Source organism: Caloenas nicobarica, chromosome 1 (genome assembly GCF_036013445.1).
Source record: "Caloenas nicobarica isolate bCalNic1 chromosome 1, bCalNic1.hap1, whole genome shotgun sequence".
In the NCBI taxonomy this organism is placed as follows: Eukaryota; Metazoa; Chordata; class Aves; order Columbiformes; family Columbidae; genus Caloenas; species Caloenas nicobarica.
In genome coordinates, this window is record NC_088245.1 from 73,437,848 (window position 1) to 73,453,548 (window position 15,701).

Sequence of the window (15,701 nt, forward strand, 5' to 3'; positions counted from 1 at the left end):
TGCAGGTACGTTCACTTCTCCTCCTCTAAACCATTTTTCTAAGTTTGTTAGAATAACTGGTTTCCTGCAGGGAAGAGCTCCATCATTGACTGTTCTCAAAGCTGGGCTTCCCTCAGCAAGTAGCAATTCGTTCTTATAGCTCTTATGTTGCTTTTTTAAAAAACAAAATTTTGCTATCCACTTGCAGAAAGCCGGTTGCTCAATCTTTAACAAGCACTTGTGACATTGCATTGAGCCTCCATGATTGCTGTGCTCCTCGGTAGCTCGGCCTACATCAGAATTAAAAGAACAGAATCAAATGCTCCGTTTGAACTACAGTAGTAACACCCCTAGCAAGGTATTGCCAAAACCTAGAGCCATCCTCATGTATTTCTGCGGTTGAGTTATGGTCTTAACAGTAGGCCATCGTATTTCATTACCTCCACAACTTCCCCATGAGGTCTGTTAAAATACAAAGCTTTTAAAAAGACAACAGGGTTCTTTTGGGCAGCTGACATTAAGAGTTGCCCTTTGAATGCTCCTCTTCTCCCCCGCCTTAGGAGGATTAGCTCTGTTAATGCTGTGGGTGTGCTGAGCACAGCCCTCACCACCTCAGACCTGCCGTGGCTTTGGGGACCACTTGGTGAGCTATTCTCTGTGTGTCCTTGCTGAACATCGGGCTGTCCCGTGCAGGCTCACGTTATGAAGAAGTTAAAACCTAAATGTGGCAGCTGAAAGCAAGCCAACAGCCCCCAGAGAAGTACCGCAGACCAGCGGTAAAGAGGCTGAAGTTTGGCTAAAAGTGCAAACTGGCCCATTCAGTGATACATGAAGAATCAGCAGAGGAGATCAGCCTCCGGCAGGGAACGGGCCACCCCAAAAGCCAAGCTGCCCAGGAATGCCCACCTCTAGTTCCTTCTGGCATCTGGCAAAGAATTGATGTAAAGCATCTGTCAGGACACGGTCTCTTTTTGACAGGGAGATAAGTGTGAGGGGAAAAAAAAAAAAAAAAGAAATGAAAAGTACTTTTCTGCTCATGTTTAGTCTTCCCACTGAATCTTAGGAAAGCTGTTGGGTGCAGACAAGGTGCAACTGTCCTAATAAAACAGGCAGAGAGAGAGTGGCTCACGCCACCAGTGCTTCGCACAGAGAAGTTGCCGTCTTACACAAGTATCAGAGTCCATCAATCCCAGACCTTCTTCTTTACCTCCAAGAGGCCACTGGCACAGAAAAGGTAGGCAGCCAGCTGAACTACAGTCTCACCCCGCTGCCGGCGAGTCACAAGCATCACTGCGCACATCATTTATCTAAACTGGACATCAGTGCCAACCACAATTGGGACAGCATCCCAAAAACCCAACATTTGTTTTCATTCCTTGCAGCCCCAGGGCAGCTGAAACCGGCCATTTCCACAGCACAAAAGTGGGTTGACTGCAGCTCTGTAGCAAGCAGTAAAGCTAAGATAGGGCTTTCCACGCTAAAGTGCGCGTACTGTCCACAGACGCCACAGCAAGAAGCGGTGCGCTGCAAACGAAGAATAAGCAAGGCAGTCAGAGAAACATCACACTTGGAAAAGAGCGATACCAAACGTTTTAATGCTGGAGCTGTAGGACACGTAGCACGTAGGCAGCTGAAAGCAGAGCAAGTCTGCAAGAGGATAATAACCCATAAACCAAGGAGCACTTAGCCACAAGGCTGGTAACCAAAACACACTCTGGGACATTAACAATAGTACCTCAGGAAACCACTGGCACGGAGTCTGATGAAAGAGGCTGCTTGTGCTATGATTAAGCCTGTGAAAATGCGTCTCTCTACTCATTCTGTGTAAAGCTTAGAGGAGGGGAAAATACACTTCAAATATTTAAATACATTTAATTCAAAATACATATATTTTTAAAACCAAAAAACTCAGTTCTGTCCCCTTCACTGGATCTTCACAGAAATTGCCCTGAAGACAGGTTGGCACTTTACCACTTTGTCAACGCATTAAATTACAGAAACAACAAAGCAAACCTCTTCTGCCTGTGTAGCACATGGACCCAGTACAGTATGCAACAAGCACCAGCGGCAGCACAACAGGTGGGTTGCAACAGCAGTCGGGGAAAGAACCAGAGCAGGTCAGGCCAACAGGGAACTACAAACCCAGAGACTCACCTGGTTCTCCAGCTTTTCAGGAGATTTCATATCAAGCAGCTTAGCCTGCACTCCAGAGCACATGCCAGCTTTGTATCAGCTCAGAAAGCAGAAAAGGGCAGAAATGTTTATTTTCAGTGGAGCACACCAGATTTTTCTCTGTTCACAGCACTAATTTTGTGGTAGAAGTAATGGCTGGTACATTCTTGAGAGATACCTGAGGTCTTCTCCAACGGCATTTGGCTTGGAAAAGGAAATTCGTAAGCAGAAAGGTAATTCCAGTCACATCGCTGATCTGCTGAACAGCATGAAAGTGAGTAAAGCAACAGTCTCACCTTGAGCATCACCTGTGTCTGAGATGAAGCTAAAAGCAGCACACAGAGCAAAGCAAACGAGGTGCAGCCAAGCAACAAACAGCAGCTCAAGACAACGTGGCAGGACATGTCTTCCCCTTAGTGAGAGGTCCAAAGACTTACAGTTAATGAAGCCAGTGACAATCTTTTAAATAAAACTGTAAACCATCGTTTGAGAACAGTTAGAGGGTGCACGGTATCTTACAGTACCCATATAAGACTTTATCCCCTGTGGAATGAAGGAGATGACCTGCGTGCTTTGGAAGAGGTCAGCCTTCACGTTTCAGCTCTGATTTCTTTCTAGTTAAGCTTTTAGCATTTTTCACAACTTACCCTTGCTGCTCAGAAAGCTCTAGCTGGGAGGCCCAGCAGCACATCCATAAGCTTAAATGCCAGTGTTCACAGGAACAAGCATTTTCTCCCATTATCAGCTCAAAGTCTAAGTGTTTTACTGCAAATAAGGAAGGAACTGACTTGCAGCCCTTGCTCCTGCAGTTCTCGGATAGGAATACTGTTCACTTGCCCTCATTAGCACCGCAAGGGGCAATGCTTTGATCTGATACTTAATAGCATGAGGCCAAATGTCTAGAAGCTTTACAGGAGAGAGCATCTGCAGCCTAGCCCCTGCCTCAAGATCTAATATCGGGATCTTCTCACCGGCATAGACTTCCAGCACACCAGGGTATGGAATATCCATGATCCCGCCTGGGAGACGGCTGAATGTCGCACATTCTAAACTTCCAGACAGCATCATCTGGACAAGGAGGACAAAAATGCCTGCAGCCGCTATTTAAAGATGCTGCATATTCTGGTGTGTCTGATGGTGGGAGACAGAGACATACTCAGTGATGGACAATGAAGACCCTCATGGGTATGGCCATGACAAGCACGTTTCCACGGGCTGGTAAGTCTCATGTAAGCTTTTTACAAACTAAGTGTAAAATACTACAGGAGGTATGAGCAAGGATGGAAGCTTGATGTTACATCCTGTGCTACATACAGTATGTGCCTATGTATATACAACTATGTCACAACTCTGGGGTGGCAGACGACCAGACCCACTCTGCTGCCTTTACTTGAAAATCTCCTGCCGAGTTCCTTGCCGTCTCTCAAACAGTCAGACACTCTTCCCAGAGCATTATTCCACGGGGCTTCATTTCTACAGGACTCTGCTTTCAGACAGTGCACAATGGGCCCTGGGCTCCAGTCACCACTATGGTTCAGATACACATCTAAGTTGGCTGCAGTCTGCATCACAAAAATTCACTCTAGGCTGCATGGCCTTTGGGAACACAACAAGAGAACAGCCTGTTGCTTCCTGCCACCAGGCAGCAATTAATACCATCAAAAACCTACCAAGCACCTTCTCCCAAATGCTTAGAGAACATCTTTTGCTGATTAAGTACTCTAAAGTACCATGACGTATTGAAGCAAGGTGCCTTTGGTAGGTCACTCAGCCTTGTGCTGTGCTGGAAGATGGGTTGTCACATGGACTCTCTCGAAGACAGCTGTCCTCAGCACTGGAATTGCACTCCTGATGTACGACAACCTTTAGGGTTCATGGGGTCACTTCAGCCTCCCCACCAGCAATAGCGTCCTGGAACTAATGTAACACAGCCAACCCTACCCTTGACTCCTAGCTTCTAGTTTCACGCCCCTTCTGCTGCAGACAAGGAGCTACCACGCAATGGAGACACAGGCTGCTAAACCCTATTTCTAGATCCATAAATATTGTTACAGCAGTGTGTAAAATATCGCGCCCCCCCTCCATTTTATACAGGGAGAAACCAAAGCTTGGAGAAGTGCTGCAACTCGCCTGCAGCCAGCAGACCAGCGGCAGACTTGTCAACCAACCAGTCTCCTGCGGGCCAGCCCGGTGCCCAGGCAGTGCAGACACACTTTGGAGCAGTTCACCGAGCGTGGTCCCAAAGGGCCACGTGGTTCCAGTCATTAAACACCGTGTTTGGTGTGACGGCAGCTGAGCCGCTGCAAAGACCCTAAGGACTTCTTGTGTCTCTGCCCTCCAACTCCATACACTTGAAGGTAAAGAAGCCACTGCATCCCTCTAGTAGAAAAGACAGCACCACGATAACGGGAGTGTCCCAATAAAAAAAAAATTTAAATAAAATAAAGGACACCTTGTGTCCAACTTTGGGATGCAAAGTGAGCAGGTCAGTGCCAGTGCCTGTCAGAATCACTGTGCAAGGTGAGGAACACAAAATGTCACCAGCTGGGGCATGGGGATATTGCCAGGGCAAGGGGGAGAGGAATGCTAATACTTGCTTAACATTAACAGACAGACATAGCTGGAACAGTTATTCCTTTACAGCCTCATAAATTAGCGAGCCCATAAAAACAGGATCCTTGAGGAGGACATGCCAAAACCCTGCCATGCAAACCATGTTAATTATGATAATAGGCAGATTTTAATAAGCCAGTTCCTGGCTCCCGCACTTTCACCTATAAAACACACATATTTCCAAGGCCAGGGAATATCAGAAATACCTGCCAGCCATCTAATCGTTCTAAACCCCAGTGGCACAAAAACTATGTTAGAGGGTTTGTCACACCCTGTATCCCTTTGAATTTTCCTAATAAGAAAAAAGTCAGATGAAAGAAAACTCCTCCTCTGTAAACCCCAATCTAGTCACAGCAATGAAATAAATGTCTCAGCACAGGCTGTGGTGGTGGTAAAGGAGGCAGGAGGGCAAGAGGAAGGAGATGAAAGAACAGTAAATCATCTTCTCCAGACGACGGGACCAGGGAGCTCCTGGATTCCTGGCTGCGCAGTTCTGGCAGCTGACGCTGCTCTTCCTCCCATGCCCTGGCAGACAGTCAGGCAGCGCTGCTGTCTGTCCGCTTCCAACATCTGCCAGTCCAGCCCGCTGGAAGCGCTTCTGTGCTGAAGGCTGGAGTGTGGAAGGTGAGGAGGGGGAGCCCGGCAGATCAGCTAAGACCTCAGCTCCCGATCGGGTTTCATGCTGAAGGGCTCCAGCCTCTCGCTCTCCGGCAGCATGCTGTTCAGCCGGTCCATCAGTGGGATCGTCTGGTCGATGCCCATCTGTATACGGCGGAGGATGGCAGACATCTCGTTGACCTTCTGGATCTGCTCCGCATACTTGGCATACTTCTTCTGGCGCTCCTGCATGAAGCTATAAAGAGTTTCCACAGAGAGGTCCATCTGTTTAAAAACAACAAGCAGAGCAAGGCACGTTAGGCCAACTGTTACTGCGGGCCTTTCAGCACACAGCCTTTCCTAAAAGCAACTGAGAAGCACGTTAGATGCCCCACTGGAGCTACCAGCCAGGTACGAAGGAGCTCCTCTGTAGGTATATCATCTGTTTGTCATGAAGCAGGATGATTTGCAGCTGTATACCAGGGAGAACACATGAGCACCTCAGTTCTATACCCAAACACTAAGTATTTGATCAGAAAATTCTTTATTTACAGGGCTGAAAGCCAACAGGCACTGTCAGGGATTTCCCAATAAGCTATACGGCATATCCTCCGAATTATCCAAACCCAGGGAAATCATGGCCTCCACCTACACCGGTAGTGTATTTTCAGTGGTGATCATTCATTTCCAAGTGTTAAGCTCTACCATACTTGCCAGTGCTAATTTCCTTGGCTTAGCAAGGTTACCCTGTGACTAAGCCATGGCTGTTCTTATCATCATCGTCTGGAAAACTCCTGCCTTGAAAGAGAACCACAATGGATTGCTAGTGTCCCTAATTTCCCTGAACCCTAAAAATAAATGTGTTATGAGTGACCCCAGGAGAGACATTAAGTAAATCGGCCATTCAATGAAACCACGGTAAGTACCCAAACATGGCTCGAGCCTGATGACAATGACAGGAACTGCAGTGCTATTTCTGCCACTGAGTGACGAAGATGGCTTTTATAATTCACAGCCCAACTTTCTCTTCAGCCAGACCTGTGAACTCCAGGTGAGATTCATAGAATCATATAATACTTTGGGTTGGAAAGAACTTTCAAAGCTCATCTAGTCTAACCTCCTGCCATGAGCAGGGACATCTTCAACTAGATCAGGTTGCTCAGAGCCCCGTCCAGCCTGGCCTTGAATGTCTCCAGGGATGGGGCATCTACCACCTCTCTGGGCAACCTGGGCCAGTGTTTCACCACCCTCATTGTAAAATATTTCTTCTTCATTCCTAGCCTGAATCTTCCCTCCTTTAGTTTAAAACCATCACCCCTTGTTCTGTCATAACAGGCCATGCTAAAAAGTCTGTCCCCATCTTTCTTACAGGCCCCTTTTAAGTACTGAAAGGCCACAATAAGGTCTCCCTGGAGCCTTCTCTTCTCCAAGCTGAACAACCCCAACTCTCTCAGCCTGTCCTCACAGCAGAGCTGTTCCAGCCCTCTGATCATCTTGGCGGCCTCCTCTGGCCCCTCTCCAACAGGTCCATGTCTTTCCTGCGCTGAGGGCTCCAGAGCTGGACACAGGACTCCAGGTGGGGTCTCACCAGAGCGGAGCAGAGGGGCAGAATCACCTCCCTCGACCTGCTGGCCACGCTGCTTTTGATGCAGTCCAAGATACAATTGGCCTTCTGGGCTGCAAGCACACATTGCCAGCTCGTGTCCAATCTTTCATCCAGCAATACTCCCAAGTCCTTCTTGGCAGGGGTGCTCTCAATCCCTTCATCCTCCAGCCTGTATTGATACCGATAGCTGCTAGTAATGTACGCGTGAGCTGAACTGGATGGCTTAAGGTGTTTCACATGTTTGAAGACATCCCATACATTCAGACAGCTTGGTAACAGATCTGCTCCAAGCCCTCAAGCACACACCTGAAACTCGCTTGCTTTGGATCACTGTAGCTGTGCTCAACATCCCCAGTCACTCCAGTGCACTGGCTCTTCAAACTGGTATGTCTGAGCAGTGGGCACGCATCCTGCGGTTGTCCTCAGCAAAAGCCGTCCCCTCACCTGGGGCTCAGTGTGTGCCCAGAGTGGCTGCCAAGTGACGAGCAGGAACGGATGCACGCTGATCAATTTTAGCCCACTGCCACCTCTTTTCACAAACCTGTCCCACCTACGTACCCTCAGAGGAAGGAGGTCACTGCTCACGTGAAGCAGCCTCAGGGCATCACTGCTGAGGACTCCTAGTCTACCAGGAATCCCCAGTTCAAACAACATCCTTTGTCTTAACCGTGTGACAGGGTCAAACCATTCGGTGGAGGACAGCGATTGTACCTGTCATCAGGAACAACAGAAATTTATCAGTGCACTACTAAAAGACAAGCCATGCTTACCATATCTGACTTAGACAGTACTTAATTGGCAAGTATAACCCTGACCCAGCACGCAGTGGTGCTGGGCTGTAGGGGAGAGTCTACAGCAAGGGGAGGACTGGGTGGAAATGGTACAAAGCTACAAGGAGCATCCTCTATCGAGAAGGGAAGTCCCACCGGACTGAGCGCTGCTGTCCCACTGGCAGCAGCAGTGTTTGACACTGGGGGAGCTGTGTTTGCTGACAAACGTCCCTTTTAGGCCCTGGGGAAGGGGATCAAGACAAAAACAGTTGGGCAAGAAAACATTTTATTGAGAAATCTAAGTTACAAACATCACTGAAAACAAACACACAAGTTTCCACTAAACTGTCATGGGGATTAGGAAGCTTTTTTTTTCCTCCTATCACCTCCATCAGAGCTGGACACAGTACCAATTAACCTTCTATTTCATCTGTACTTTCTAGTGCTCTCATGCTGAATTCTTCCTCTTTGCCTCTGTGCTTTCCTGTGAATTCCTCCCTCCACACTTTCATGCACAGGACAAAATAAAAACCAGCAGAGCAGGAAACTCCAAATAGAGTGGAAACAATTTAAGCCTACACAGGGGTTTCTATTAAAACCCCCGCTTAATAATTTAGTAGCTTGGCCTTAGCTCTGTAAATTGGAGTGTGTAAAACGCAGACCACCATCAGGTCTGCATGGGATGGAAGTAAATTAAAATCCAGTGCCTAAAAACATCCTACCTAATGAGAGACAGCGGAATGGCAGCCAGTAGGAAACCTGCCAAAAGCCAGCATGCCTCATTAAACTGAGTGGTGCTGGAACCCGGGCAGAAACCTCCCCGAAGGCTGAAGTTCTCCTTCACAGGCAGGTTCTCCATGTGGTCTCACAGCAACGTGCAAGAGGCAAACCTCACTTCTACCAAGCTCTGAAACAAACAAAAAAATCCCACAAAGGCCCTCTTTTCTCTCCATTCCAATAATTTCCATCTGTTGACTTCTAGGCTTCTTGTGTAAATACCAGTAACGTCCACTTACTGGAGGGGAACACGAGGAAAAGCTGAAGCTGACCTGCGATAGGAAGAAGAAAACATGGAGCGGCCTTCCAGGCTCTCTGCTGCTTTTGGACACATTCGCAATGGCTGTAAAAAAAGCCGCCTGACAAAAAGAGAAAGGGTGGAAGTGAGCATTTCCTATGGTTTCCCTATACCTAGCATTCATGTTTGTCTGCTGCGGGAGGTCATGGCAGCTGCACAGCCAGCAACATGAGGAGGAGGACTGAAGTTGAGTAATTGCGAGGAAAGGCCTTTTTTTTTTTTTTTTTTTTTTAACGCAGACTGAACCAGGTCTTTTTAACTAGAGAAAACAAACACACAGACAAAGCTACACCAAAAAAACCCACACAACCACACACCAAAAAAACCCCACACCAAACCAAACCACAAACCTTCATGTTAACTCCTCTCTGTAAATGCCAATGCCTCTTTGCAGCTTTCCTTGGAGCTGGCCTAAATACACACTTACATCCTTCCTGCCTCCTCCCCCTCCAAGTGAGCTCCTCCAGTGCCAGACCTTGTGCTTTTACCTCTCCTGGCATGCAGTCCCGTTCCTCTGGCTCTCAGGGGGGGAATTTACTCACAGGACTCAGAGGGTCAGCCCTATTTACCCACCACAGAGACTAAAACTGTCCTTTGGGAATCTGCAATGAACAGGGAACACGCGTAAGAATCGGTTTAATTCCCATCTATTTAATTCCATACACCAGCAATAAAAAGCATCTGGAGAAGGGGAGCTCAGGCAGAGTCTGCTCCTTGCCTATAGCCAAGGCAGTCTGTGCTTTTCAAGACACCCTCACGTGTCACATGAGTGAATCTGCCTTCTCTGAGCAGCTCCCGTCAACTCCCACCTCCTATACACAAGGCCACAGACTCTTCTGAAAGACACTCAGGTCTTGGCCTTCTTGCCCACCTCTGGCTGAGAAGCAATTTGGGAAACACATTGAGACTCCTCAGAGCCAGCAGCTCTTCCACTGCCCTACAACCATCTGCAAGTGTTTATCTAAGCCATTGTTTCTGCTCTGCTTGCTTCAAGCTCCCTACTATGCCAGGCACCACAGTTGTGGGCAACTCCCCCATGGGCAGGTCACCACCACTGTATCCATAAGCCATGACAGATGTGGAGCTGTGCTGTCACAAGGCCCTTGATGGCTTCACAATCACCAACTTCTCCTTCAAACATGACCACCGAGTCAGCTGGCACCATCCCCAGCCTACAGGTACAGAAGAGTTTAGAGAGTCAAAGACTGGACCTGAAGCCTGTTAAGAAGCGAGAGAACAACAGCAGAGGCCAGAGCCCAGCACGCAAGGTCCCGGTTCCAATTCTCATCAACATGAGGGGTTCTTCTGCCCAGCCTGGTCTTGAGTTAAAAAGAGACATGTTCTCAGTGAAGGGATGAGAGCTCCCAATGCACATTTTATTTCTTTCCAAAAATAGTTGCTCCTAATAAAGCAGCAAACCTGAGGCTGGACGTGCCCAGAGTAGAAGATAGGATTTTTTTCCCCTTCCTACGTCAAAAAGGATGGAAAAGTTTTTGCAGTTTTTCTTTTAGTATAGTATCAGAAAAACAGACAAGCCTAAAACTCATCTTCCAGCATGACATACTTTTTTTTGGTACAGCCAGTGACACTCAGAATTTGGGTCTGTTTCTGTTTCAAAGTTTGTGACTCCTCTATGGATCATCATCAGCAGGACACTAATTTATGCCTCAGCTTCACATTTTAAACATGAAATGTCATCTACTGGGCTTTTCTTTCTTCAGATGAAAACAGATTCATAATTACTTCCAACAACAGGGCAAGAAGGATATTCCCCCCTTAAAAAGGCTCCAGCACAGCCCCTCCTGCTTCTCCTCTGCGCTACACAGGCCCATTTGTAACGCCACACTGATGAAACAAAAACAATTGAGGGTACTTTCAGACATCTTGCACACCACAAATTCTTGCATTCATTTTAGAATTCTTCTTGGCCCACACTGCCAAGCAGAATAAAGACATTAATTTAGCCTGCAAAAAAAAAAGACTGAGATCAGCACTGGACACTGCCCAATTCTTTTCAAGAGACCATGCTGAAAACAAACCAGTGCCCTGTATGTACCTCTTACCTGGCGTGGTTTTATAGCACTTCTGTCACGGGCATGTAAGTGTCCTGAGATCTCGGAAACAGAGGTCATGTCTTGTTAGTTCAATGACTGAGGCTGGAAATCGCAGCTAAACATATTTTCCTTAGCTGCAGAACATGCAAAGGCAATCAGAAGTTCATTAAACTTGGAATCCAGTTTCTAGAGAGGCACTGCTGACATTCTTAACAAAACAAATACATCTCATAAAAGGATGCTCTGTCATTCCCGGCTTTTCCACTCCCTCCTTAAAATGCCAATAAGGCGAGATGATGCTTTGTTTCCTCCCCACTCAGCAACAGCCTTCAAAAGCTCAGCTAGACATCCATTTGTCCTGTGTCCCCCTGCCCAAACAATTTGCTGTCAGCTCCCATCCCCCAAGCTGCCGCTCAAAAAACCCCACAGCAATTAAGGTGCGATCCCTTATTCCAGAAAGTTCACTTGCTAGAACAGCACTCCGAGCACAAGTGGCCTTTCCCTTCATGTTGTCAGGTGCCTGGCTGGGGTTACATGAACTCCTTCCTGCAGCTGCACAAAAACCACATCTGAAAGTGACAGGCGGGAACATGACTGCATGGAACATTAATCACGATGTGCTGGTGTGAAAATGCACTTAAGACAGCTCCTCTTTCTGTACTGCTTGAAAACAAATGTGCTCAATGAATGGCTTGCTTTTTTTTTTTCCTCTTCCCCTCTTCTCTTTGATAATGTCACGCAAAGTTAGCACAATAGATCGTGATGGCTTCCTGATGATGGGAACATCCTCTGTTTCTCCCACTCACCCCACACACTGGTAAGTGATAAACTTACTGGGGAGCATCTTTACCAGGGCAGAAAATAGAGATGCCTAGCCAAGGATCCCACATCCTTCTCTTCAGCATCGGTCATGAGTGCAGCTCTCATGAGTACCCTCCCTCTGCGTCACTGTCAGGTAAACCACTAGAATTTGTGTTTAAGTTTTGCTTATCACATCGAAGACTGAATCCCACGCCACAATGTTCTTTTTGCTCCCTCTGTAATTTGTAAATTACTGTAAAACAATTGCCAAGGGTTAGTCTGTCTAAGTGTTGCACAGATTGCAGTCAAGTTACAGAACAAATAGTAACCATTTTAATTGGCTCTAACGTTGAGTCTTAGCAATTATTAGTAGGTACATCAGGGCCATTATTTCAAAAGATTTACAGCTAAATCCATACCTGGTCCCTTAGAGCTGTAGGAGATACATGATGGCATAAGACAGGCTGCCGCACCTATAACATTCAAGATTTAACTATTTTGGGAGGTCTTGGGTTGCACAGAAGAATCCAGAATTCAAAAGAGTAAGAAGGTTCATTCTTGAAATTAGCTTTTCTACCTTTACATAAACCTTTTCCTGCATATTGCGTTATTGGACAGGATATGTTTGCCGCTACCCTGTGGTCTGAGTTCCGCAGCCCACGTCTCCCTCGCAGCTGACTCGAGCCTGCCCTGCTCGAGAGCCACCGGCACCCCTCTGCCAACTGGCAGCCCCCCAAACTTAAGTTACGACCGCTATCACTAACATTGCTAAAAAAAAAAAAAAAAGAGTCCTAAAGCTACGATTAAAACAATACCTACATCTCGCCCAGCACTGATGAACCAGTAGACTTCCAAGTGCTTGAAAAAGCAGGGCCGCATTTCACAGAGGTGGGAGAAGACAGACAGCAAAGCCCAAAAACCAGCAGCCATCTGGCACCTGTGGCTGTAGATGCTCCAGCCAGCTCTCCAGCTTGGATACATCTCGTATCACAGTCCTGTTCTGCTGGACTTTCTTTACTTATGTTTCCCTCAAAACCACAGCTACTTACCTTTCTTTTTCAAAACAGCTAAACCATAACATAAGCAAGTGAAACTCGGGGCAACAGTTTCACATTACACAAAATCCAAGGCAACCTCAGGCCGCCTCCTTCAAATATGCTGCGTGATCACAGGCGCAGTTCTGCAACTAAGTCATCAGGGGAGAAAAAAAAAAAAAAAAAAAAACAGCTGGGTCTTCCCAGATTCTCTCTCTTCTTCAGTGGTTTGGTCTTCTGTCCCACCAGCTTGCTTGACTGACCCGCCGGCCTGGCAGCCACAGGAGCGACAGGACCACCACGCGAAGGGAAGCGCCATCTCTCCCATCGCACGTCTTCCTGGATCCCAGCCCAGTGCTTGCTGTGCCTGTGTCAGACTTTTAAATGCACAAGATTCTTGAAAAAAAATCATCTGATTTTGTCAGTAAGTTTTCTAAATTGTCACCAAGAAAAGGTTAGAGTAATTTCTAGCTTGTTGACTTTAACTGCTAAGAACTCTTTTTTGGAGCTTTCAAATTGCTACTTTTGTAGAAAAATTGACATCCATCTAAAAAGTCGTCTCTAAAATTGATCACAGCTAAAAAAATGTTATGTTGCATTCAAAGCATTAAAAATGCTTCCACATCTCTCCTAAATGACAAAGTTTAAGAAGAATAAAATAACAAAACCCCACCCAGACAATACATAAGACTAATGAACCTGTGTGTGCAACACCCTCACAGAACCTCTCTTTTGCGGAGTACAACTCCACAGAAATTTGTTATAAATTCCCACCCTGTCTTTAATTAGCTGTTCCTGGAGAAAGAAAAATCTGTATCTGTTACAGAGTGATCTGCTGCTTAAATTATAACTTGCACCATTATAATACAGAGCTTTATTTCAGACTACCTAATAATTCTGCTGCAAAACACAGCCTTCAGTTCCTTCATTTCCTGATTTCACACTGCTGCCATATTACTCTTTCAGAACACTCCTATATTCAGCCAAAGCTTGCGTATTATAAGTCAGCAGCACTTCTAAATGTTATTTACCTTTAGGGTTCTATTTTATTATAAATTTCAGTCCTGTACTTTCAGCGTGTCAGAATGACTAGTTTTAAGCAAGTGCATTTTCCCACCAAAAATCAGCTTTGATTTGAAAAGAGATGACCACTATCATTAATGAGGTGTTTCTCAGAAAACACCATCGTTCTCATTTCAGAGTGAAAAGGTGCTATCCAAAATAGTCAGCATCATTACATTTGCAAGCCATCTAATCTAGTGATGGTATTCTCAGCTTCACACTTGGGATCTGATAGCTGTGGATCTTTTCCAGATATCCTTCAGAAGGTCTTTAAAAACTTTTCAAAGGGGGATGCTACCTTTGCCATATTTAGTCAGAGTTAGACACACTACAAGAAAAAGTTTCCTAGAAGAGAACGCTGCTTAAGAAGAAAAAGCTTTGATATTTGTTCCCAGAGAATGCAAAGAAGCGGAGTTTTAACTGCTTCCTCCAGTTTGTGAAGTGATAAAAGGATTATCTAGGACTCCTTCTCTTTTTTTCATCTGGGGAACTGCAGACAAAGATGGGTTCAAGCACCCTGCCGTGCTCACACAGCCAGCCCAACACATCTGGTTGCCTCGGACCTACCTCCCATGTGCTGGGCAGATGGCCTGTACACGCACAAGAAGGCTGAAGCGTGAGATGTGCAGGGGCGCAAGCCCAGAAGTCAGGAATGGGGATCTCTAGACATCTGCCAGCCCAGATGAAGCTTTTGCTCTTTCCCCAACAGCCGCAGTTCTCATACGAACGTCCAAATCAACTTCTTCTCACCAGGGAAACTCAATGGTATGTCAGCTCTAACAATGTCGGCCACTCATAATTTGAAAAATTTCTGAAAGAACTTTTTGAAGCTCCACATCAACTGCTCCAAACAGAACATGAGATGAGCCACGTACATCCCAGTGATGATATGAAGAGGAAGACGGACTCCTTCGTTCCCAGAAGAGCTACTTTCAAGACTGAGTCCACCGCACTTCCACAGCGCTGAAGCTCAAATGTCCCAGCACTTTTCCGGAGGTCACAACACTTGATAGTAAGTCTTTGGCTTCAAGAAAGCCTCAAGGAAATCTTGAGCACTGTAGATCATTTCCATAGGAAGCTCTTCTGAGGCTACAGACTGTTGTTCAACATTTGATAACAGGAGTACATACATACACCACCACCAATCAACGATTCACATGAAAGTTCGATGAGTGAGCAGCAGTACCTAATCCACCTCGAGCATTCATTTTTACTGTATTGATCCACAGTGGCCTCAAGTTTCAAAAAAGGATGAGTATTTCTCTCTCCTTGTTTATGTCTACAAACGGATCTCTAGAACAAACAGATCGAAAGCAAGAAGGCATCTGAAAATTTACACTATGACCTGGCAGGAAAACTTCTAATAGAAAAGTAAGCAGTACCTTTTCAGTTCCCACGTAGTTTAGGTCGGGCATAAGCAAGAATTAAATTCTATGGACTGGATTAAGCAAAAGGAAAGGCTATGACCCAAGAATCCTTTCTGACCTTAAAAACTCTTATAAATTCCTTCTCATATACTGTTGTTGTGTTGATTTGTTTTACAACCACTACCTGAGCACCTTTTTCAGCTTAAATTCATCTGATTTGGGATTTTTTCTTTTAGATAATTTGCAAGTCCTAGCAATCACTCTTCAAATACACCACTTTTTCTTCTGGTTTAAAATAAATAAATAAATAAATAAATCTTGGTTTTTGTCCACTACACCCCAGTTTGGCAGGTCATACACGTGATTACAGGGTATTCTATTATACTATAATTCAGCACTTTATCCAAGCTTCCAGAGGTAGATGACACATTCAGTCAGGAACAACGCCCACACAAATTAATTACTAGTAAATGATATGTTTCATACCTCTAGAGCAGTGTTGAAATAATGGCTAATAATGTTCTCATGTAGAAACATTCATGCCCCAATGGCAAAGAAACATTAAGGAAAC

General features: G+C 45.9%; 1 protein-coding gene across 1 annotated transcript in view; it reads right to left on the minus strand.

The window, feature by feature from the left end:
- Positions 1 to 1,551: 1,551 nt before the first annotated feature.
- Positions 1,552 to 15,701, minus strand: part of BORCS5 (BLOC-1 related complex subunit 5) — a 73,921-nt gene continuing 59,771 nt past the window's right edge. Inside the window, exon 4 of the mRNA XM_065658707.1 lies at positions 1,552 to 5,646. Coding sequence (XP_065514779.1) covers positions 5,416 to 5,646 — 231 coding nt within the window. The 3' untranslated portion in view covers positions 1,552 to 5,415. The remainder of the gene's footprint in view (positions 5,647 to 15,701) is intronic.